This window comes from Saimiri boliviensis, chromosome 5 (assembly GCF_048565385.1).
Source record: "Saimiri boliviensis isolate mSaiBol1 chromosome 5, mSaiBol1.pri, whole genome shotgun sequence".
Lineage (NCBI taxonomy): Eukaryota > Metazoa > Chordata > Mammalia > Primates > Cebidae > Saimiri > Saimiri boliviensis.
Genome location: NC_133453.1, coordinates 81,752,137 through 81,777,980, shown reverse-complemented (window position 1 = coordinate 81,777,980; position 25,844 = coordinate 81,752,137). Strand labels below are relative to the sequence as shown.

The window sequence follows — 25,844 nt, the reverse complement described above, 5'->3', positions numbered from 1 at the left end:
CTACACTCCAGCCTGGATCACATACTGAGATCCCTATTTCTAAAAATAATAAAAATAAAAATAATAAAAGTAAAATCAAAAAGTCCTTTCACAACTTTTGGAAATTAAAATATTATTGCTAAATCACATTCTAGGAAATGACATATATTATTAAATATACAATAATACTGAGCAATAAAAACTACAATACAAGTGTTGTAAGGTAAAACTGAATATTAATAATAGCTAATACTCATTGAGAATTTACTAGGTGCCAGGCACTGTTCCAAGCACTTTACAGATACTAACTCATGCAATCCTCACAATGAATCTATGAGACAGGTACTATTCTATTATTACTCTCCATTTTAAAGAGGAAGAAACTAAAAGCTTAAAGAAGTAAAATGACTTGCCCAAAGTTAGATAGCTACTAAGCAACAGGACTAGAACTGTAATTGCACCATCTTTTTGTAGAGTCAATGTTCTTAATCTATGCTATACTGCAAAGATAAAGATCTAGAAAACAAGAGAGAAAAGATTTTCTAAAAATTAGATGATCAGCCCAGAAGATCCAACATCCAAATAACAGGAGTTCCAGATTGAGAGAACTAGGGTTATCTCAAAGAAAAACATCCTAAACATTCTGCTGAGAAAAGATATGTCACTTATAAGGATTTGATAATCAAATACACAAGACTTCACCATCAACAGGGAAAGCTGGGCGATGTAGTTTAAGAGACAAGTCCAACCTAGAATTCTGTATCGCACTGTGGATACGGAACTAATTAGTTGGGAAGGTAGAATATATGACATTTTCAGATCTGAAAGGTTGCAAAGGAACTCCCTGGAAGATGCACTTCAATAAAATACCAGAATAACTAACAAGAAAAATACCAGAAACCAGGGTTTCTACACAGAAACTTACCAGGGTAATTCTTTGGAAAGTGTTTAGTCAGGAATTAACAACAGTACACTAAAAACTTAGCAACTGCAAATAAAAGAAAATGGTTGACTTTGGGGAAAACAAAATGCTGTGTAGGAAAGGAAATGTAATCACTAGTGAATTAATATTTACTTGGTGACAATAAAACAAACAGCAGACATTGACTTAAGTCAAAATTATACTCTGTAAAGCTATAGGAAGGAAGAGATTTTTCCTTGTTTTGTTCACTGCTTTTTTTTTTTCTTTTGGCAATCAAAGCTGTGCCAAGCACACAGTAGGTGCTCAGTAAGGATATGTTGAATATAAGAATAAACACAATTAATCTATAAGAGGGAGGATGTATGTATGTGTGTAGGATGAGGGTGAGGAAATGCTGGTAAAAGAGCTCCATTAATGTTTACAACTCACACACAAAAAAAGAAATAGAAGGGTACTTATGCTATCTTGAAAAACAAAGCCAAAGACCAGTAGAGATCATTTAAAAAACAGAAAATACATGTCTTGCTGGTGTTCTAAGTGCCACTGGGGTAGAGAATAAAATACCTAACAATACAACTTACAAGGGATGTGAAGGATCTCTTAAAGGAGAACTACAAACCACTGTTCAAGGAGATGAGAGAGGATACAAACAATGGAAAAACATTCCATTCTCATGGATAGAAAGAAGAAATATCGTAAAAATGGCCATACTGCCCAAAGTAATTTATAGATTCAATGCTATCTCCATCAAACTACCATTGACTTTCTTCACAGAATTAGAAAAAAGCTACTTTAAATTTCATATGGAACCAAAAAAGAACCCATATAATCAAGACAATCCAAAGCAAAAAGAACAAAGTTGGAAGCATCATGCTACCTGACTTCAAATTATACTACAAAGCTACAGTAACCAAAACAGACATCTAGACCAATAGAACAAAACAGAGGACTCAAAAATAATGCCACACACCTACAACCATCTGATCTTTGACAAATCTGACAAAAACAAGCAATGGAGAAAGGATTCCCTGTTTAATAAATGATGTTGGGAAAACTGGCTAGCCATATGCAGAAAATTGAAACTGGGCCCCTTCCTTTCACCTTATACAAAAATTAACTCAAGATGGATTAAAGACTTAAATATAAGACCTAAAACCATAAAAACCCTAGAAGAAAACCTAGGCAATACATTCAGGACATAGGCATGGTCAAAGACTTTGTGACCAAAACACCAAAAGCAATGGCAACAGAAGCCAAAATTGACAAATGGGATCTAATTAAACTAAAGAGTTTCTGCACAGCCAAAGAAACTATCGTCAGAGTAAACAGGCAACCTACAGAATGGGAGAAAATTTTTGCAATCTATCCATCTGACAAACAGCTAATATCCAGAATCTACAAAAAATGTAAAACAAATTTATGATATGCGATCCAAGACAGCTGAATAGGAACAGCTCTGGAATGCAGTTCCCAGCAAGAACAACACAGAGGGTGAGGGATCGCCGCATTTCCAAACAAGTTTTTACTGCACACAGACCAGGAGATTCCCGGGCTGACAAGTGTCACACGGTTCCAGCACGGCTGTTTCAGCTGGCACAGCGGGTCTCTGAACAAAAACTCACACAAACCTGGGTGGCTGTTTCAACTGGCGCCTGGAATGCCAGATATAGGTGAAGGGGATGGAGGCAGCAAACCACAATGCCATATATGTACCTATGCAAAATCCTGCATGTTCCACATATGTACACCAGAACCTAAAGTGCAATAATATGTATACATATATTAAAAAACAAAAACAAAAACGAATTCACAAGAAAAAACAAACAACCCCATCAAAAAGTGGGCAAAGGATATGAACAGACACTTCTCAAAAGAAGACATTTATGCAGCCAACAAACATATGAAAAAAAGCTCATCATCACTCGTCATTAGAGAAATGCAAATCAAAACCACAGTGAGATACCATCTCATGCCAGTTAGAATGGTGATCATTAAAAAGTCAGGAAACAACAGATGCTGGAAAGCGTGTGGAAAAATAGGTACACTTTTACATTGTTGGTGGGAGTGTAAATTAGTTCAACCATTGTGGAAGACAGTATGGTGATTCCTCAAGGATCTAGAACCAGAAGTATCAACTGACCCAGAGATCAATTACTGGATACATACCCAAAGGATTATAAATCATTCTACTATAAAGACACATGCACACATATGTTTATTGTGGCACTATTCACAATAGCAAAGACTTGGAATCAACCCAAATGCCCACCAATGATAGACTGGATAAAGAAAATGTGGCACATATACACCATGGAATACTATGCAGCCATAAAAAAGGATGAGTTCATGTCCTTTGCAGGGAATGGATGAAGCTGGAAGCCATCATTCTCAGCAAACTAACACAAGGACAGAAAAACAAACACCATTATGTTCTCACTCATAAGTGGGAGTTGAATGATGTGAACACATGAACACAGGGAGGGGAATATCACACAACAGGGCCAGTGAGGGAGTGGGGGATTAGAGGAAGGATAGTATTAGGATAAATGCCTAATATAGATAATGGGTTGATAAGAGCAGCAAACCAGCATGGTATGTGTATACCTATGTAACAAACTTGCATGTTCTGCACATATATCCCAGAACTTAAAGTATAATTTAAAAAAAGAAAGAAAGAAAATGGTTGCTACTGGGAGGGGGAAAATGAAAGTGAAAAATAGCACAGGATCACCGTTTATTATAAACACTGTAGAACGCTTTCCCTTTTTAAAGAATGACATGTATAACTTAGAAAAAAGTGAAAATTACCAATCCACTAGAATAATTACTAGCCACTCAAGTCACCTGGTAATTAGCAGACCACTTGACCTCCCGGATCAGCACAAAACTGCCAGCCATTCCTTCAACATTCCAAAATACATTTTCATTTTAGAAAGATGAAAACTACAGAAGATAGGAAGAAATAACACAGAGCAACACCACTCAAAGATAATCATGTTAAATATTTTGGTATAACTGGATACTTTTTTCTAGGCATTTTTTCAACAACTGACTTCATATCTGGCATGTAAATTGGTATCCTGAATTCATTTCTAAAATAACTGAAACTAAATAAGAGGAAAAGATCATTTGCTGGAAAAAGAAACCCAACCTCTCCCAACTCATAACACAGCAATTCAGTATGCATATTCTATTGAAAAGAAGTCAATAACAACATTTTTCGCAAAAAAAGCAGAAAAAAAAAATGTAATCTCTTTTAACAAGCAACAGCTTATAGCATATTAATTAAGAGTCCAGGTGCTTGAATAGTCTACATGGGCTCAAATCCAAACTCAACTGTTTTATTGGTTGTGTGATGGACACTATTGTAACATCCACAAGCCTCAGTTTCTCTGAATGTAAAATAAAAATGATAGTACCTACCTCCTAATGTTTCTGTGAGGAGTGCCTGTCCAACAGTTAGCAAAAAATCCAGCATGTAGTAAATGCTCAGTAAACATTAACTATTAGCATTATAAGTATTATGATTAATAACCATCTAATGGGTTAGACACAACAAAAATATATAAGACCAGCAGAATAAACAAAGGGATTTAACAAAGCCAAGCACAAAGGGTCACCAGCGTGAGATGTAGGACAGGACAAAAGCCTCTCCTCTCTGGTATTTGACACTAACATTTATTTGTCAAATAAGTGAATCATGGATGCACTTTAAATTCCAAGCTGAGGAGTTTCGGAGCAACTTTAGTGACCTGATCTGCTAAGAGAGGGTTGCGTAGGGAGGGAAAGAGTTATTCAGGGTGATTCAGTAATGGAAACTGTCAAAATGTCATTACAGCAGGTCACACTCTAGAGAATAGGTCTTGCACAATAGGATACTCCTAAAAATGTGAATTAATTAGGTTTTGAGATACAGTTGACCCTTAAACAGAACAAGTTTAACTATACACGTCCACTTATATTCACAAATTCAATCAAAAACACAGTATTTGCAGGATGCAAAACCTGCGTATAGGGAGGGCCAACATTTCCTATGCAAGGGTTCTGCAAGGCCAACTGTGGGACTTGAGTATGCATGAATTGGTGTCCTGGGACCAAGCTCCGCTGAGGGACAACTCTACTGTATCCTGAGTCCCTGGCAGAAGGAGAGTAAGAGTCAGAACATTTTGAAAAGAATGCTTGATGGCCAAAGAAGTGCTAACATATAACATAGTCCTGTAGCAACTGAGAGTCCTTCAGAGGGCATTCCATTTTCAGTGAAGAAATTATCTTGGGATGGGGCGAGAGGAGACAGGAAGATCATCCCTTCTTGTCGAGGAGCAAATATTCTGGAAAATAAGAGATTTGTCCAGGACTTGTGTTACTTGATCTTCCTGTGAAATATAAACATATTAAGAAATAAAACAACAAACGTCGGGCCAACTGTCCTTTCTTTTTTAGTCTTTATCCTAGGGAGATGTATCAACTGAAAGGCAAGGGTGCGGAAAGGGGTGAAGGAGTCACAGGTAACTGAGAGAGCTCTAGCCTAAAAATAATGATCCAATTTTAGTTCTGCTACTAATTAGCTGAACAATCACACTTCATCACTGCCTTGGTTTTCTGGTGTGTAAATTGGGGATGTAACATCTGTTCTACCTACCTAAAAAAGTATCACAAAAGAGAAAATGGGATAATGCTTCCATCAGCCCAAGTCCAGTCAGGTGACAGATGCTACATCAGTTTTTTGTTATTTTTTAGTAGAGAGAATAGTTGACTAGGAATAACAAATTATTAATTAGGTAAATAAAAAGGCCAAAAAGACAACACTAAAGTAGCATGGAGATAGCTGGGCACAGAGGTGCATACCTACAGTGCCAGCTACTTGGGAGGCTGAGATGGGAGGATCACTTGAACCCAGCTTGAAGCTGCAGTGAGCTGTGATCACAGCACTGCACTCCAGCCTGAGCAAAAGAGTAAGACCCCCTCACAAAAACAAAAAGTACCATAGAGGAATCAACTACTGACAGCAACTTGGTATGATGTGGCTGTGTGCCCACCCAAATCTCATCTTCAATTGTAGTTTCCCTAACAATTATAATCCCCATGTGTCATGGGAAGGACCCGGTGGGAGGTAATTGAATCACGAGAGTGGTTTCCCCCATGCTATTCTCATGACGGTAAGTTCTCAGGAGATCTGATAGTTTTATAAGCGGTTTCCTGCTTTGCTCAGTTCTCATTCTTCTCCCTGCCACCATGTGAAGAAGGATGTGTTTGCTTCCCCTTCTGCCATGATTGTAAGTTTCTTGAGGCCGCCCTAGCCATGCCGAACTGCGAGTCAATTAAACCTCTTTCCTTTATAAATTACCAAGTCTTGGGTGTATCCTTATAGCAGCAAGAGAATGGACTAATATACTGCTACACCAAGGCTAAAGGAAAAAAAGGGAAGTGGTTGGAATTATCAGAACTTTGAGGTTTAAAGGGGGCGCACCCAGAGAGCTGACCCTTGGCCCTCTGAGGAGGAGGTACTGTTGAGCTGGTATAAGTGTCTCTAAGTTTGGGGGCAGGGCAGCCCTCTGAGGTGTGAACCCTGGTCAGTCGATACTGGCATCTCTGAGTTAAGGGCACAAGAAAGCTGCTTCTGCAAATTTTAGAACAACTGCAAACTAGATTCACCTACTGCTACTGCCAAAATCATCTGCTGCTGGGGTTAAGAGGGAGGCTAGGGTGAGGCTGACAGAATAGGAAGCAGGATGGAAGAGGCAAGTCTCTTCATAAAGACTCACTTGAGGGGAATGGCAAGAGCTCTTTAAATAGAATCAGTTATTCACTCTCTCCCCTTTGTGTCTTTATTTTGCTGAAATACGCATACTCAACAGAATACACAACAGAATGACTAAAATGAAAAAGAAGAACATACTAAGTACTGTTGAAGATGGAGAACCAGAACTCTTGCAGGCAGCTAATGAGAATAAACACTGAATAACCCTTTGTGAAGACAGTTTGGTAACATCTACTAAAGCCTAACATACACTTGGTCCTATCACCCAGAGGGTATACTCCTGCATGCACACAACCCGTATGAATCCATTTATAAAGTGTTCAGCAAGAAATGAATATGATCGACGTTCTTAGCAGTCAGGAAGGTGGTTACCCTTCGGGCTGGAGAGTGAGATGGCAGCAAGAGGGAGACTTCTGGCATGCTCTGCTTCTTCATCTGGGTGCTGTTTCCATGGATGTAACAAATTCATAAAAACTCATCTGGTTGTACATATATGTATACTTTGATGTAAGCATGTACTATTTTAATAAAAGTTAAACCTAGTGCCATTCCACGTCTGAGCACATACCCAAAAGCAGAGAAAGTAGGAACTCAAAGAGACATTTGCACACTCATGTTCATGGCTGCATTATTCACAAAAGCCAAAAGACGGAAGCAACTCAAGTGTCCCTCAGTGGATGATGAACAGTTTTTATATATAATATTCAGCCTGAAAAAGGAAGGAAATTCGAACACATGCTACAACATGTAGCATGAACCTTAAAGATATAATGTTAAGTAAAATAAGCCAGTCTCACAAAAGGACAAATGATTCCATGATTCCATGAGGTGCTTAGAGTAATCAAACTCATAGAGACACAGAGTAGAATAATGGTTGCCAGGGACCAAGGAAGGAGGAATGGGGAGTTATTGTTTGACAGTTATAGTTTCAGTTTCACATGAGCTCTGTGGATAGGTGATGGTGACAGTAGCACAACAAGGTGAATGTATTGAATGTACACTTAAAAATTAGTAAATTTTATGTTATCTGTAATGTAAATTAAAATTTTAATTTTTAATTTTAAAAAATGTGATTCTAATATATACCCTCCAAGTAAATGCATCCTAATGAAGTTACTAACTTACCTCTGGAGGACATTCCAGCATGTTTACCCCTCTTCTCTTATTGGGCTACTGTTAACTCTACCTTTTTAATCTTCTGTACAAGAAGTGAAAAAACCAAGGATGGACTCTCCCAAGTAGCAAGGAGGGATGCAGAAGACCACTTTACACTCACATGGAACCTCACACGAAACAAACTGCTCTAACATCCTCCTTCCCATGTACACTCACAAACCCTTGTGAGTAAGCCAGGTCAGAGAGATCTGTTTCCCTCACCTCACGGCTGGAGAAACTGACTGAAAAAAAATACTCACAGCCAAGGGAAAGAACAAGTTTTCTTATACCAAATTCAAGCTGTAAGGCATCCTTATGATGTCTTATGGAAGTTCATTAGTAGACTTAAAAAGCAAATTCAATTTACAAATTAGTTTTGTGCTTCTATTGCTCCCGTAAGAAAATGCATAATGTTACACAGATCTTTTTTACATTTTGAAAAACAATTTCACTGTTTGACTTGAAAACAGTTTATTTAATTTATACAAATAACTACTAAATACAAAAAGTAGATTAAAACAAAATAGTTATTTTTTTTCTGGCAGAGTTTAAATGCACATAATGGATAATTCTGAAGAAAATGCATTTTCCCCGTAGCGTTCAGGACTAAAATTCTACTGAAATCTTTGCTTCTAAATCAGTAATATATTCGGTGGTGTCATGTGGGTAATGGCTAAATACGTTCTGCATATGAACTGAAAAAAAGTTACAGTCTACACACATACAAATGTGAAGCACTTAAAATGTGAATTTAACTGATAATAAAAGAAAATGTCCATTTTAGAGTATAGTGTTAAAAACATTTCGGTAACAAAATCATAAGACCACATAAAAATAAGCTTTAACATATGCACGAAGCAGTTTTGTAAAAACTACTAAGTGCACAAGTAATAAATAATTTGCAAAGTTGTGTATAAACAATTCCTAATGTTCGGCATCATTGTAAACATCAGCACATGTGTAAAATGCAGCAAAGTCTGACATTACATTTTGTTTTGCCAAATTGAATTCCTATTATCCAAAGACAGACCAGTGGAGTACGCAGCCAACGTTTTGGCAAGTTGGGTCTTTAAAATTAAGAGTAACAGTGCAAGTAAGGAATGCAAAGAATTCCTAGTGCAATAAAGAAGAGAAGCACAGGCAATATTGCTGATTAAAAATTCACCACCTCCTTGAGTTTCCCGTGGGGAGTGTCTAGGAGACTTGTGAAAGCTATGCAAAGCCACTGTCTTAATGCCCAGATCTCTTTTAGGATTTCTCTGTGTTCCTCCAGTCCCTACCTTTCCAACAGTGTCTGTCCAACATTAGTCTCTGCAGTGTGAACAGTTCGTGAAATGCCCAGTTCACAGTCATCGAGAGAGGTTAGGGTGGTTTTGATGTCTCCCCAACACATGGCTGGGTATGATGTCTGCCTTGTGAAAGCAGCCTTTTGGGGAGGGAGACAGATGGATTCTGTTCTGACAACCAGTCAGGCCAGCATTAGGTCCCAGCTGGACAATGACAGCAACGTCAAATCTTCCTTCTTGACACTATGAAAATGTCAACAGTCAGTTTTCAATTTGTCCAGGGAATTATCAATTTTGGTCAGAGTCTTTTTGATGCGCAGCGCTGTGAGTCTTGCAGATGGATTCTGATACCAGCATTCTTTCATTAGCTTGGCCAGAGAGGTTAATGTCTGAGAAGAGAAAGAAGAAACACCACAATAACAAACTGGCTTTTTAGTGGCCCTGGAAGCTGGACTGATAATCATGTCAACTCTTTTTAAGAACTCAGAGGTCTTGTGAAGTGAGAGTTATGTTACTGTCATCTTCTTTAAATGAATATTCAAGTTTTAACTCCTGATAAAGAAGCCACTCTTGGAGTTTCAGAAACTCTGTCCTTTGGACTTTTAATGCTACCAATTTACTTTACCAGGTGAACGACCTAGGCCAGATTGGACCCCTTAATGATTTTATGGGTGCTAAGAGAAGTAGTACGTTAGGATTAGAGATAATCCTGAAATTTCCAAACAGGACAATGCCTCATTGTTTTATATCTGCTACTACTTACGAACAGCAATACAGGATCTTCAGCAGTCAGCAGCTTGTGTTTGGGATTTCAGATATGTAGAGATGGAAGGGAGGTTAAAAGCTTCACTTAAAGTCTCTTGGTTTACATATGAAACTTCAGTTTTAAAGCTAGTAACAATAGTCATGAGTCTCCGGATTCCTGGAGCTGTGCATTCACAGAAATTCTTACAAAAATTGTCATTCACTAGCAACCCTTATCAGATATGGCTTCTTCAAGAATGACAGTATTTTTCTGAACTTACTCTAGTAGATCTAAATCCTTCCACATAAAATAAGAAGAGAAAACAACAGATACACAGGGCAGATCACTCAGGTGCTATCGCAGTTAAAACTCAAAGGGAAGCAAAGAGCAAATAATGGAAAAGAGCTCTGAAAGTGAGAAACTGGCACTCTCACCGGGTCTGAGAACCATCTGTTGGGTATGTTTGGCCTCTGTTGATCCACACAGACTACTTTCCTCATGTCTTCAAAACTTGGATCATTGGGAACCACATCGTAGAATGGTGGCTTGTAATCCTCCACTATACCTGCACACAAAGACAAGAATTGTGTTGAGTTAGCAAGAGAGTACAGTTTCCCTCAAGGTTTCATTGTGGGTGTCACAGGTTATAATGTGGCAGAAGAAAACACTAATCACCTTCCTCATACCTCAGGGCAGTCCTGGATGCTATAAGTAGGTCCTAAAATAGGCGAAGAAAAAGGCAATAAATAGACACCCTGCAGGGTATTAGAAGAAGGATAATTGTTAGAAGAAAATACGTGAAAACTTCTCACGTAATCATAACTATTAGCAAAATTATCCAACAGTGTATATTAATAGCTCTGAATTGCCCAACAGGGCACCAGAGACATATGACAAAAATTCCTTCGGTGATCAAAAACACCCAAGCCACCTATGGAAAATACATGAATCTAGTGGTTCCAAACCATAAATAGAAATAAAAAGTTGTTCACAAACTAGAGCTAGGGATAAATAAACTAAAAGCATCATCAAAATACTCTTTTTTTTGGTTATAAAAGTATTTTGTTAAGAAAAACACTGTTATAAATTTATCTCTTCCATTAGGAGGGATGCAAATAATATAACAAAAAATACTCATTTCCTCATTCATTCATTCTACACGTACTGAGTACCCTCTAACTGCCAGGCACAGCTGTCTGACTGATGGCTCTATTGTTTACTATCATATTGAAGGCACAAAATAAAATGTAAAGAGGATAGCCATGTAGGAAGGCAGAGGAGAAGAAGGATAAATAATGAACTCTTCCTTTGCCCGAAAGCAAATATGAAAAGTAGCTAATTTCAGCTTCTGCCCCTGCATAATTTTCAATGTCCTGAAACCTTTTCTTTTCCAGCAAAATTGCATCAATTCCTTACTTTAAACAGACAAATTTTAAACTTCATTATATGGAATTAGAAAATGGATTCTTCTCCTTCATAGAAATAAAACCAAGATATCTATTATTTCCTTTCCCTGAACAAAGGTTTCAAACAATGAGGTCATTAGATAACTTGGTTTACTGCTCTCTTTTCTTCCTCCATGTGACTTTCTTCTATTCCTAAATACCTAAGAAGTTGTTGGGGACAGAAGGAGACAGCAATAAAAGTTGTAATTCAGTTGTTCTAGTTCCTACAAGCCACCTGAAAGCTTCAATCCCCTTTTCATTTATTATAGAAATTACTCAACAGTGGGAATCCATTCTCACAAATTCCATACAAATACAAACCATTTATACCAAATATTAGATATGATAAGGAGCATCTGTTCAAGAAATACTATAGATCTTTTTAAAACTTTACAAATTTGACTAAATAAAGGTTTGTATTTGACTGGAAATTGGTCTAAATTGTATTTTTTTTTTTTTTAATCTAGGCTGGGTGCAGTGGCTCACACTGTAATCCCAGCACTTTGGGAGGCCAAGGTGGGCGGATCACTTGAGGTTGGGAGTTTGAGACCAGCCTGAGCAACATGGCAAGACCCCATCTCTACTAAAAATACAAAAATTAGCTGGGTGTGGTACAGTGTGCCTGTAGTCCCAGTTACTCAGGAGGCTAAGACACGAGATTCACTTGAACCCCGGAGGCAGATGCTGCAATGAGCCAAGATCGTACCACTGCACTCCAGCCTGGGAGACAGAGTAAGATTCTGTCTCCAAAAAAAAAAAAAAGAAAAAAAAAAGTTAATTCCAAATTAATTCCAAATAACTTACCCAACATTGTGTAACTGCATTTGTAATGCATATCAGTCAGTGGATTGAAACCTTTCCTGGCAAATCATAAAGAGATAATATTGGGTATAAACTGCTGCTCTCACAAGTCTTAGAACACCTCATCTGAAAGGCCCTTCTTCTCCTGTAAAGATCCCAGGAAGCATTCAAACAAAAATCTTTTAATTATTTTTAGTACTAACAAACACCCCCTAAAATACAGGTGAACATGAACCTGAAGAGTTATTTTATATGTTTTCTAGGGTCACAGGAACTTATAGAAAACAGTAAGACATGTGCCCTTCACCATCTCTCAATTTTTCTGAAAGAGAATATATTTAACAGCCTGGCTTAATAATTAAAAATCTAGCCATCTGCTTGGAGTAATTTACCTGTTGAGCTTAGAAAGGGTTACGTGAATGTGAACAGTAACGCAATGTTGAAGTTTTCTATAAATGCAAAAGAAAACAAAGCATGGCTGGATTTTTAAAACATAAGATCTGGTGATAATCAATGAATTTCACTAGACAAAGCTGAAGTTTGCCCTTGTGTTTCCATTTCCCATGTTTTAATGTTATTAAATGCCTCCATGTTTTAACGAAAGGAGTCAAGTTTTTTTTAAAAGACCATTTAATTGATTATACCTGGGATTTAGTCAAGTCTCTTTTACTTCAACCATTGGCCAACTGTTGATTGGCCTGATGCTGGCCATACTTCTCCAAAATAAAATAAACCTGGGATTAAGGTCCAATAGTCACTTGGAACTCCCTCTGATCAAGGAAAGCAATAAATCAGTTGCAAGTGCATTACTACTGTGGTGGGATACCATATTAAATGCTGCGAGTGACAAAAGTATAAGGCACGCTCTTGTTTTCCAAGGAAATCAAAATCTTGTGTAGGAGCAGGACAAGCCTCTTTTTCTCTTAGAAAATGGAAATCTTGTCAAAAAGAACCTCAAAATCTTTTTTCACCCATTGAGTTTATATCTTGAAAGGTAAAACGATATCAGAAAATCTCATTCTACTTTCACTTGTGAGATCCTCAATTGACTCAATGACTATTTTGACTAGCTGTGAGTGCCCGAGACTGCTTGGTAGGAGGGATTAAAAAAAAAATCAAAAAAGACGCAGTGTTGGGGATGAAGCGCAGAATAATGAGAAAAGTGGAAGGAAAAAAAAGTAACAGACTAGCGTTAGAGGGAAGAGCACAGAGAAGAGAGTGGGAGGGACAGAGGGACTTAGCAGTGTTCAGAGGAGAAAACACCTCCATGGTATATCCCAAGTCCCCTACATAAACTGCGTGCCATGGAAGCACAGGTAAGCTTCCCAGGAGGCAAGTGGGGCATGGGCAGAATAGAAAGAGCAAGAGTTTGCAAGGCAGAAAAGATGACAGCGAAGAGAAACCCCCACTGAGTGGGTACATTCCAGGCAGAGGGAGGCTATGGGGCAAGGACAAGAACTGACAAACCATCCTCTGATGCTGGAGAGACAGAGAGAAGTTCTCTGGGGCTGAAATGGGTCCATGTGGTGGCAGGAGAGCCAGGGGAGAAGAAGAGGACAGGCAGGAGGTGAGGCCAGGCTGCGACGTGACGCATGTTGTCAACTTAGGAAGTGACTGACTTACAACAGTGCCTCATTTATGCCAGAAAGAGACAATCAGGGTAGTCAGGCAAAAAAGTGAACTCTAAGTCCTTTAGAGGCAGCACCCAAGAAGCAACTGCCAAATCGTGAGCCAGCAAAGAGCACAGCATAAATTCAGGCAAGTAACTAAAAATACAAAGCACTTCAAGTGCCAGATGAGCAGTACAAACAACAAACGACACAGGAAGGCAGCGGGAGAGGCGCCCTTAGATGGTGGCCGGGGACGGAACAGACTGAGCCAGGCCTCGCCTCCCATGTGAGGCGGCCAGCATGACTCAAAGGGCCATGAGAAAGAAATCAGAAACATTATTCATAACCCACTCCCCCACAACTTTTGGCAGGGGTGTCTGATTTATACAATAGTTTTTCCTGGGCATGTGTCTATTTGAAAGTTTTCTCTTTTTGGGGGTAAGCCTATCTTCATCAACAATATTCCTCCCATTAGTTTGCCATATGGCTCTAAGTCAACCCCTTAGCTGACAGGCCTTAGTTTTCTAATACCTTTAAAGTACATACCACAAAGCTGACATACAGATCAAATATGTCCTAGACATGCACTTGGAAAAGCATGAAATGCCAGTTGCCTCTCAAATGTCCAGAAAAAAGTCCTTCCTCAAGATATTGCCCCAAGGTCGTGAACTAGACACCCACCTTCTTTCCGTCTGACAGCAGCAAGCGGGACCCACAGGTCTCTCTGCTTCAGGCCTCCACCTGCCAAGCTCCACCCTATCCCACTACCCTCAGTGGGATCTGTAGGAGAAAGCTGAGAAAAGAGCTCACCACGCCCCTCCTGATGCATATATTCCATCAGTGCTATCCATGGGAGCACACCCTTCCCCACTAAAGTCCAATCTCCGCCACTGTCCTTCACACACCTGGACATCAGCCATAACAGAATTACTTGTAGTTTCATCAGTAGGGCACCTTTATGGCATCCTTCAGCTCTGCCTTTTGTCTGGCACACCAATTTCTCATTCCCACCTGCAACTCAGATCCTCCCAAGCTTGTCCAACTATGCTCTTACTAACCCATGGCTGACTCAAGTTCATGGTTCTCATTTTCTGAGAAGACTGTCCCATCCTGCTACCACAACACAGGGGCCTAGACGAAGTTCAGTGCCCTAGCCCCCACACTCAGTCACCTTCCTATATACCTCAACTACCGTGACTTGGTCCATTTATTTATCATAATTTGACTCTTCAACAAGAATGTGAGCACCTTTTAACTCAATTTTCTGGGGGTTGTTTTGCTCCAGTGCTTCCCCAGAGCCTAGTGCGTCTTACAGACACTAAATACACAAATAAATGTTGATTATGTATGTCCACAATCCTTTTTCAAAGTCTCAAGGTTAGATGCTTTGCCAAATTTGAAACTTTTCACATTTTATAAAGGTCATAAGAAGCATACCCTATATTTTATGTGACATCCCCAGCAAAATCTGAGGATTACCCCCATGACCAAATATATTTCTTCAGCAAAATATATGACCAGTCACACTAGATAGAATGAATAAACGTTATACACTAACTCATGTCCATTCAGGTCACATTTGACTATCACATGAGTTCAGGTTAGATGTTCTGTCAAATAAGTTAGGAAAAAGCTTTTCGGTTTCAAAGTTTTGGGGACTTCTCAGTTGTAGATAAGGAACTATGGACCTGGCTATGCTTTGAATTATCCAAAGGTAAGGTCAAGAGAAAATAATGGGATGCTGGAGTCATGAGAATTCCATCCTTCTGTTCCTTCAAAAGAAACTGAGGCACATTGGAAAAAGTACTTTTCAGGTTCACAGCTAATTAACGGTAAAGTTAAACCAGAATCCAATTCCCTGTTTATATTCTAGAATTCTCCCCAACCAGCCACCCATGGGATAATGAAAGACATTTCTCTCTCTCCTTGCATTTCATGCCACAGTGTGCCTGCTTCTCCTTAAAAACTCTCTTCATAATCCTCCAACTTGGGTAGTCACATCAGATATCCAGGTAATGAGGACAGAGTCTCTGGCATGAATATCCATACAGAGAGCTATTTTTAACAATTAACTCCTACAGAAGTGCTGAAATCCTTCAGAGAACAGAACATTAGAAGTAAAGCTATTTTAGAGAGGGGGGAAAAATGGCCCATATTTGGCATCTGAGAGGACTAAAAGTGAATACAGTGTTTCCTTAAGGTGTGGCATATGAGAAAATTTGATGTGGTTCATGGACTAAACTTTTTCATCTCATTAATTACATATTTATTTTCATAGTTACCTTCCATTTTATGTTTCCCATTTCCAGCAGTGATGATAATTTCCTTTCAAAACAAAATTAAGTTGGAAAACAGCCAATTTGAAGGAAAAGAGTCTGCAAACGATGGCATGAAGTAGCATTTGGATATGGAAAAAATGATGAGGGTAGAATGAATGTATGAAACAATCAATCAATCAATTTTAGGAAACACTGAGTTTACAGAAGGGCATCATTCTTCCTGGTGAGACAGGATTCAAAAAGGTATATCCAATATTTGTGTTACTTCACCTAACATACTTTGCAAGAGGGCTTTGAGATATTTCTCATGCCATGGCACAGATAAAACATGACTAGTGGATAAATCAGTGAGGCTGCTCATGGCAGAGGGAATGACAGCCCGAGTTCTGGCCCCTTGGCCCTGCCTCACTGCCAGAGGGTTATGAGAATCAGTACCTCCGGCATTCCTGTAACTCAAGGCAAGCACTCCTTCCTGAAAGCAGGAGTGGGAAAGCCAGCCTTGTCCCATGCTGGGTAAAGTACATGCTGTGACGGCTGTGTCCTGCCCCTCTACCTCACTGTAATTCATGAGCATACGGAACCATGTACATTACTCAATGTCCAAACTAACTGCATTCTCAGGAATCTGTTAAAATTATGAAATTAATTTCTATTGCTGGAATTCTCATTGATGTAACACAGCAAAAGTAAATGGTTTACAGATTACTGTGTAGTTGGAACCTATTAAAAACATATGTCAGCATTACAGTAAGTTGGCAAAGGAGAGGGCAAAAAGCCTAGAGATGCTGCATGGCTATTCCGAGTTAAACTATGAACAAGATAGCCTTAGAGCCTGTCTACCTCCAAAACTGAGAAAGAGAGGAGCATCACAAGAGTTCCAAACATTTGGTAGCTATGAAGGAAGGCTTCTTGAGAAAAGTATGTCAGTCACTGAATGTTGCGGCTGTTATAAGGCTTAGTTAAGATACAGATTTTTGTCTTGGTGGAGGACTGCTTTTAGAGGTGTGTCAAGGAAAAGAGACTATTAGTCAGTGAACAGCAGTCAGTAAAGTTTGCAGTATTCGATTTATTTTTTCATGAGGTTAATTGACTACTCTCCTCTGTTCTGGATCTCTAAATCAGGGACATAAAGTTCCAGGAAGTCAGGGGGAAAATAATTCTTCCCTCCCACCCCACTTCCATGATCCTGCCCCCAGTCACTATTGTAAGTATTTTTTTTAAACTGAGATTACTTTAATGAATATGAAAAATTGGCCCTAATATGATTCATCCTCTTATTCAAACCTTAATACATACAAAAGCAGATAATTAACATCATGAAACATGTTGGTATTGAGTTGCTGACAAAAATAAGAGTTGTCATGGTTTCCATATACAAGCCCCATTGCACTGAGGAGCAGAAGCACAAACAGCTCTCTGGCTGGCTCAAAGCTTCATTAAAAGAGGTTCTTTTTTCAAAGTAAGTGCACCAAATATAAGCTTATTCTAACAAATAAGTCCTAGTCCCCACCCAGAAGAGGCACAGTTTGGCCAGCAAGGATTTTTCTATGAGATACAAATGGTTTTTGACATATTTTAACACCGGATTCCATCAAAAAATAATCAAAGCTAGTCACAGTGAAACAAGAGAATGCCCAGGGAGCCTTCCTGTGGCCAGTAAAGAGGGGAAACAAATGTACCGGGGCCAAGAGGTAGCATAACAAGAGGCAGAAGATGGTCACTGAGATCTACAAGCTCCTGAGTGACCTTCATCACCCATGTTCCATGGAAAGGAACCCACACCAAAGCACTTCCCATATGCCAGACACACACGAGGTGCTTTACATATACAACCTTGTTTAATCACCATAACCCTTTAAAGTAGCATTTATTATCATTTCTTTTTTTAAATAATGAAACTGATGTATGTCATCGAGTCAGAGAGAATGACGTCAGACCCTGGATTGCTAGCGATTCCATTTCACTGCCTCCCACAGACCCAGCACAGGCCCCCACACAGCTCCGGAGGGCACTCTTCACATAGCTGTCTTCTGTGTGCAGTACAATGGCCCTAGGAGAACCACAGCAAGGAAGACAGAAGCACATCACACTAAGGTGTCCAGCCAAATTGGTGTTTGTCTATTCAATCTGGGTACACTGCCTTTTTTTAAAAAAAAAAAAACAAAAACCCTAGTGCGTATTTGGATGGGAGCCTCAGCATCACATTTTCTATCCCTAGAACTACCAAATCAGAAATGCTAGGGCGGGGCCCCAGGAATCTGTGTCTCAAGCACTCCAGGTGACTGGGATATACATTCCGGTTTAAAAACTATTGATCCAAGTGAACCCCCGCCTTAAGTTAATATAGAAAATTCATACAGGAAAAGTAAAAAAAAAAAAGTTTTCTTTCTGATCAATTCCAAATTCAGTGTCAAATTAAACACCAAAAGTAAATTCCAAAGGACACTATTGAGAAATGTTCATATGCAAAAATGGACTTAACTCTCATTTCCTGTAAAGAAACAGCATAAGGTTTATTATTAGTAGCAAATAAATGTAAAATTCCAATAAAAAAGATAAAATGCAACATATTTTTATGCTCATGGTTCACTTGAGGATCATATTACTCCAAAAGAACTATCTGGTCATCAATTTTTATAATGGATTCAGAAACTCAAAGGATATATAATTATAATGACCTTCCTCACAGAAGATATTCATATATTTAAATGAGATATATTTTATATGCAATAATTTCAAAAACATATATTCTTTTAATGACAGTTCCTAAAGCTGGTAAGAAAATGAAACAGGTACATCATACCCCAGGGTATGGGGGATATTGTAAATTAGCACAGCTTTTATGGAAAGCAACTTGGCAATATGTGTCAAGCCATAAAAACATCCATATTCTCTGACCTATTAAGCCTACTTCTTTTCAGATTAAGAATCATTTCCCCAAATGAAATCATCATATGCCCCCCAAATGTCTACTATAGGCCCCAAATGGTAGAAATAGGATATGTAACAATATGAAAATGGTTAAGCTAATAAGATGTCATGTGACCATTTAAAATAAAAACACATTATTAAGCAACATTTTTAAAAAATGAATAAAAAGGATGATACAGAATTATATTTATGATTACAGCTAAGTTTTAAAAATGAGTGCATACAGAGGTAGAAAAATATGTGAATGTTGAAATTTGAAGGCAAAATTTCTCTTTCTACTTGTTTTTATTTTCTGCTTTGGGAGACTAATAATTAAAATATTAACAGTAGTAAAACAGGTTTGCAAGCAGCATTGAATACTTTCAAGTTTAAGTTTAGATAAACTGATTTGTGTGTGTGGGGGGGTGTATACTGTGTGTGTACACACGTGAATGTTCATAGAAGAGGGAACAGAGAACAAAAAGAGAAAATATCAAATTAGTCATTGACAAAGGACAGTAGCTGATTTTAAATGAGACACGAAATACCCTTATCTCCCCACTAAAAAAATAAAACCACATCACAGCACAGAAGCTCAACCCACAACATTCTGGGAACTAGTTGACAGTCTTGGTGATGATCCAAGGGAGAGATCAATAAATCAGAAAACAATCAAAACGTTCTCCTTTCCTCTACATTCCATTATTATTATTTTTTTTTCAAAAATAATGTTAAACACAGGCACTACCAAGCAAGCCACTATTTGTTGAGCTAAATCGTAAACTGGTGACTCTGCCTTCAAACTGACTATACTACTAATCACAGCTGATCTTTAAAAGCCACTTGGGTTTATGTCTCAACACAGGGAGCAGGTTTGTAACATGAGTTCTTAAAAAGCCCAAATCCCAAGTCTCTTCTGAGCAGGCCTGCTTGGCTCAGCTCCAGCGCCCCCACAGCTGCACGTGCTACTGTCCAGCTATGGAATGCCAACTTCCTTTTCATTTGGGGCAAGTTCCACATCACACAGTTTATCTGGACACCAATCCTTCTCTAAATTGTCTGTTAGGATAAACTAATCAGGATTACAGTTTTCAGTTCGAAGGTGTTCAAGAGTGATTGGGGAGGGGGTGAGGAAATGAAGCTGATGTGCAATTTCAGGCAAAGTTCAGAACTTTATAAATCTGCAAAACAATCTCTGTTGCAAACAATTCTCAAGGGGCATCAAGGGCACAAACTGCAAGGCAGTAGCTCCCATTGGTTGAGAAACAATTACCAAGAAAACATTCATGATTCCATTAAAAAAATAAAGTACTTTAAAAAGAACTGTCAATTTACACTCCATGTATGTTTAATCTGAAATACTTTGATATCTTCAGATGGTTTCTTCAAAGCAGATATACTCTGCTATGAGGGAAAAAAGCTACCTTTAGGGGTGTCAATTTTAATTATTGTACACTAAAACTTCATAAATTACCCCACTTCCACTACCTCACAGAAAGTCCTAATCTCTGGCTGTGCTATTCATGAAAATTATGATTGCCCCACAAATCTAAAACCTTAGAAGAAAACATCAGTGGAACATGGAATGGAAAACAGATAGATATTAAAGACTTCACGCATTATTTCTTCAAATCTAGGATTCCAATGGGTCACAGGAGGTTAAAATGTAAAGTATCTTTTGGAAATGAACATTAATCTAAATATATGGCATTTTCTTCTGTTTTCCTGGAATAGTTTCAGACACATGCTCTGTGAAATAAGATTTTCAGTTGTGAAGATATGAAGAGGTTCATCTAGTTAATTCAAGGGATTCTGCTATAAAAACCACTTTGTGGGTAGTTGGGGCATGCCCAATTTGAAAGAGTATACTTAGTGCTTTCAGAATACAATGTACTTAAAGTAAAGTTCAACAATATATTTGTGGCAGATTTGGGTACATGAAAGGCAAGGGTGAGAGCTCACTGCAGAAGACACAGATTAAAAATGACTGACAAATGCTTCCTTTACTGCTGAGGCATCACCATTTAATAAAATTACTTATAAACAGATCAACATAGGCTATCCATCCAGGGCTTCCTGCATTTAAATTTGACTCATTCAGTAGGTACAGTCTGCTCATTATAAATAAGTGACTTCTGAGTGCAAAAACTAAGCCTTTTCTCAACAATCCAAACTTAACAAGTAAAAATACCTTTAAAAATGGCAGAATTCACCCTTATATTTACTTGATCATTCTCCTCAAGTTTAAACTCCCTTGTGAGAAGAGCAAAAAAGGAAGGAGGGTAGGAAGAAAGGTAAAATAGGAAGATGGAGGAAGACAAGAATGAAATACAGACCAGTCTACCCACTATCCCTGGTGTCTATAGGCACAATCATGGGGGTCTTAAAACAGGCCTGCCCCACCCACCACTAGGGCCCAAGCATACCATCTGGAGGTCTGCAGAAAGATTTCCTCCACCAAGAGCCACCATTTGCAGTGCCTAAGCACAACTTCTAAGGCTTCAGGGATCGACTTGTTCCAACCACCAGAGCCTGCACCCATGTGCACCAATGGGAGGCCTGAGGACAGGTTCATCCCACCCAGTGGTGCCCCCATCAGGGCTCATGTGCATCATCTGGGGGCCTAGAGATTGTCTGCTCACCCACTGCCACCACTGGTGTGTGTGCACATCTTCTGGGGGATTGAGGACGAGCCCGCCCAGCTTGCTAGAACCCACACACACATCATCTGACAGCCTAGGGAATGGCCTGCCCTGCTGGTCACCACTGGAGCCTGCACATGCCTCCTGAGGACCTGGGGACTTGCCTTCCCAGTTGGCTGGTACCCAAGCTTACTTTCTGGAAGCCCAATGATTGGCCGATCCCACTACTGCTACCATCAATGCCAAACATGCCACCCAGAAGCCTGATGACCAGCCTGTCTACCCACTGCTGCCACTGCTGGTCCCTGAGCAAGATGCCTGGAGACACAAGGTTCAGTCCACTGGACTCAATTTCATTGACGCTCACATATGCCACCCAGGAGCAAAGGACCAGCATGCCTGGCTTGCTGCCACAACCACTTGTGCCCAAGGACCAGTCTTCTTGGCATCCTCATCCCAAGAAAAGCCTTACCACAGCCTCCATCAAACTGAACCAAAGAAGGACTCAACAGACACGACTGATGCCGATTAAAGCTGAAATAATCATATGGATACTACACTAGTGAGCCTACCCAGAATCAAAACCGAAGCACCCTACCAAACCAACACAGGAAACAGTCTTTCCCTATAAAAACCAAACCATAAAATTGGAATAAGCAAAGGTTATACGAGGTGTGCAGATTATCAATGTAAAAACACAAGGAACATGAAAAAAAACAAAGAAACATGACATAGTATAAGAACACAGTAAGTCTCCAGCAACAGATTCCAATGAAGAAAAAAAATATATAAAATGCCTGAAAAAAATTCAAAATAGTATTAAAGAAGCTCAATGAGATATAAGAGAACACAGGTTAAAAATACACAAAGAAACTGGAAAAACAATTCATGATCGGTGACAAATACAACAAAGAAATAGGTGTCATTAAAAAAAATCAAACAGTGGTTGAGGAAAAGATAGTGGATAGGAGGCATGACTAAATTGTAGCTCCCATTCAGATGAACACAGCAATGTGTGGAGACTCGCATCATAAACCTTTGCTCCAAAAACTACCCCAGGAATATACCAGGAAAGACAAAAGAATCAACAGGAATCGTATTGCTCCTGCAGGACCTAGGAGACAGCTCAAATACTGTTAAGTGCCCAAACTGTGAAAGTGAGAATGAAGGACTGTCTGCCCCCAAACACACACCCTCACTGGGGAACCTGAAGGTCCAGATGACAGTAGAAGGATTTGACCTTACCTCAAGCTAAGACAATGTAGAGAGCTGAGTAAAATACAGGTGTAGGGGAAGCAGTGGGAAATGCCCTATGGGCTCTCTTGGTCCCTGGGAAAGCCATGTCTGACTTTCTTACAGAGATCCTTGGGGAAGACTGCTGGAGAAACTGAGAAAAGACTGCAGAGAGAAGAAAATCTCCAGCTGAACTCTGTAAAAATCCCAACCAAATGCAGTTTCCTGGCCCAAACTCAGGGGAGGGCGTGAATCCAGTGTCCAGACTCCACAAGCGGGAAGGTGTGAAAGCCCTGTTGCTCTCTCAGCTGGGAAGCTGGTAGCCTGGAGCAAGTTCTCAGCCATGCTGGCCCACTGCCTGGAAACAAACTTGGTGCTGTTGAAGGGGTGGAGAACATGGTGGGAGTGAGACAGACCTTTCATGTTGTGTGGGAGCTGGGTAAGGCCTCTAACTGCTGGCTTTCCCTTACTTCCCTGACAACCTGCCATGACACAGAAGAGGCAGCCATAATCCTCCTGGGAACATAACTCCATTGACATGGGAAACACAACCCCATTTCCCACAGCAGCTGCAGCAAGCCCCACCCAAAGACAGTCTGAGCTCAGACACGCCTAATCTTGCCCCTAACTGATGGTCCTTCTCTACCGATCCTGGTAACTGAAGACAAAAGTCATGTTCTTTTTGGAGTTCTATGGCCCTGCCCACTACCTGATCCTCCCCTATACTACCATAGCTGATGCCCTCTTGAAAGCACCACCTCCTGGCAGGAGGCCAACCAGCACAAAACTAGTGTATTAATCACTACAACTAAAGACCCTCACAGAGTCCACTTCACTCCCCTGCCACATCCACCAGAGCAGGTGCCAGTATCCATGGATGAGAGACCTGAAGACAGTTCACATCACAGGACTCTGTGCAGACACCCCCCAGTACCACCCTGACGCCTGGTAGCCCTGCTGGGTGGCTAGATCCAGAAGAGAAATAATAATCGCTACAGTTCGTCTCTCAGAAAGCCACATCCCTAGGAAAAAAGGGAGAGTACTACACATAGGGAGCACCCTGTGAGACAAAAGAATCTGAACAGCAGCCTTAAGCCCTAGACCTTCCTTCTGACATAGCCTATCCAAATGAGAAGGAACTAGAAAAACAATTCTAGTAATATGACAAAACAAGGTTCTTTAACAACCTCCAAAAATCACACAAGCCTACTGGCACTGGATCTAAACTAAGAAGAAGAAATCCCTGAAATGCCAGAAAAAGAATTCAGAAGGTCGATTATTAAGCTAATCAAGGAGGCACCAGAGAAAAGTGAAGTCCAACTTAAGGAAATCAAAAAAAATGATAAAAGATATTAGAGAAGAAATATACAGTGAAATAGATAGCATAAATTTAAAAAATCACAACTTCAGGAAATACAGGACACACTTAGAGAAATGCAAACTGTACAGGAAAGTCTCAGCAATAGAATCGAACAAGCAGAAGAAAGAACTTCAGAGCTCAAAGACGAGGTTCTTGAAATAATCCAATCCCACAAAGACAAAAAAAAAAAAGAATTAAAAAAAAAAAGAACAAAGTCTCCAAGAAGTTTCGGATTATGTTAAACAAACAAACCAAAGAATAATTGGCTTTCCTGAGGAAGAAGAGAAATCTAAAAGTTTGGAAAGTATATTCGAGGAAATAATCGAAAAAAATTCCCTGGCCTTGCTAGAGATCTAGACATCCAAACACAAGAAGCTCAAAGAACACCTGGGAAATTCATTGCAAAAAGATCATTTCCTAGGCACATAGTCATCAGGTTATCCAAAGTCAAGACAAAGGAAAGAATCTTAGGAGCTGTGAGGCAAAAGCACCAGGTAACCTATAAAGGAAAATCTATCAGATTAACAGCAGATTTCTAGCAGAGACTCCACAAGCTAGAAGGGATTGGGCCCCATCTTCAGCCTCCTTAAACAAAACAATTATGAGCCAAGAATTTTGTATTCCCTGAAACTAAGATTCATAAATGAAGGAAAGAATGAGTCTTTTTCAGATAAACAAATGCTGACAGAATTTGCCACTACTAAGCCAGCACTACAAGAACTGCTAAAAGGAGCTCTAAATCTTGAAACAAATCCTGGAAACACATCAAAACAGAACCTCTTTAAAGCACGAATATCACAGGACCTATAAAACAAAAAATACAATAAAAATTTTTTTAAAAAAACTAAGATACTCAGGCAACAAATAGCACAATGAATGGAATAGCACCTCCTATTTCAATACTAGCATTGAATGTAAACGGCCTAAATGCTCCACCAAAAAGATACAGAATTGTAGAAGAGATAAAAATTCACCAAGCAACTATCTGCTGCCTTCCAGAGACTCACCTAACACATAAGGACTCACATAAACTTAAGGTAAAGGGGTGGAAAAAGACATTCCATGCAAATGGACACCAATAGTGAGCAGGGGTACCCACTCCTAGATCAGAAAAAAACAAACTTTAAAGCAACAGCAGTTAAAGAAGACAAGAGAAACACTACAAAATGATAAAAAGCCTTGTCCAGCAGGAAAATACCACAATTGTAAATATATATGCATCCAACACTGGAGCTAACAAATTTATAAAACAATTACTACTAGACCTAAGAAATGAGATAGAGAGCAACACAATAATAGTGGGGGACTTCAGTACTCCATTGACAGCACTATTCAGGTCAAAACAGAAAGTCAACAAAGAAACAATGGATTTAAACTATACCCTAGAATAAATGGACTTAACAGATATTTACAGAACATTCTACCCAACAACCACAGAATATACATTCTATTCATCAATGCAGGGAACTTTCTCCAAGATAGAATATATGATAGGCCACAAAACAAGTCTCAATAAATTTAAGAAAACTGAAGTTACATCAAGTATTCTCTCAGACCACAGTGGAATAAAATTGAAAATCAACTCCAAAAGGAACCTTCAAAACCATGCAAATACATGGAAATTAAATAGCCTGTTCCTGAATGATCATTGGGTCAACAATAAAAGCAATATGGAAATTAAAAATTTCTTTGAAATGAACGATAATAGTGATACAACCT

The 25,844-nt window shown here is 39.2% G+C and overlaps 1 protein-coding gene across 10 annotated transcripts in view; it reads right to left on the bottom strand.

Annotated features, from left to right (window-relative positions):
* Positions 1-8,268: 8,268 nt before the first annotated feature.
* The window catches only part of ACVR1 (activin A receptor type 1), a 144,850-nt gene continuing 127,274 nt past the window's right edge, over positions 8,269-25,844 (bottom strand). For all 10 annotated transcript variants that reach the window (XM_039470014.2, XM_039470015.2, XM_039470012.2 and 7 more), the window contains 2 exons: positions 10,280-10,410; positions 8,269-9,489 (listed from right to left, as the gene is read on the bottom strand). In XM_039470014.2, the coding sequence (XP_039325948.1) occupies positions 9,355-9,489; positions 10,280-10,410 (266 nt within the window). In that variant the 3' untranslated portion in view covers positions 8,269-9,354. The remainder of the gene's footprint in view (positions 9,490-10,279; positions 10,411-25,844) is intronic.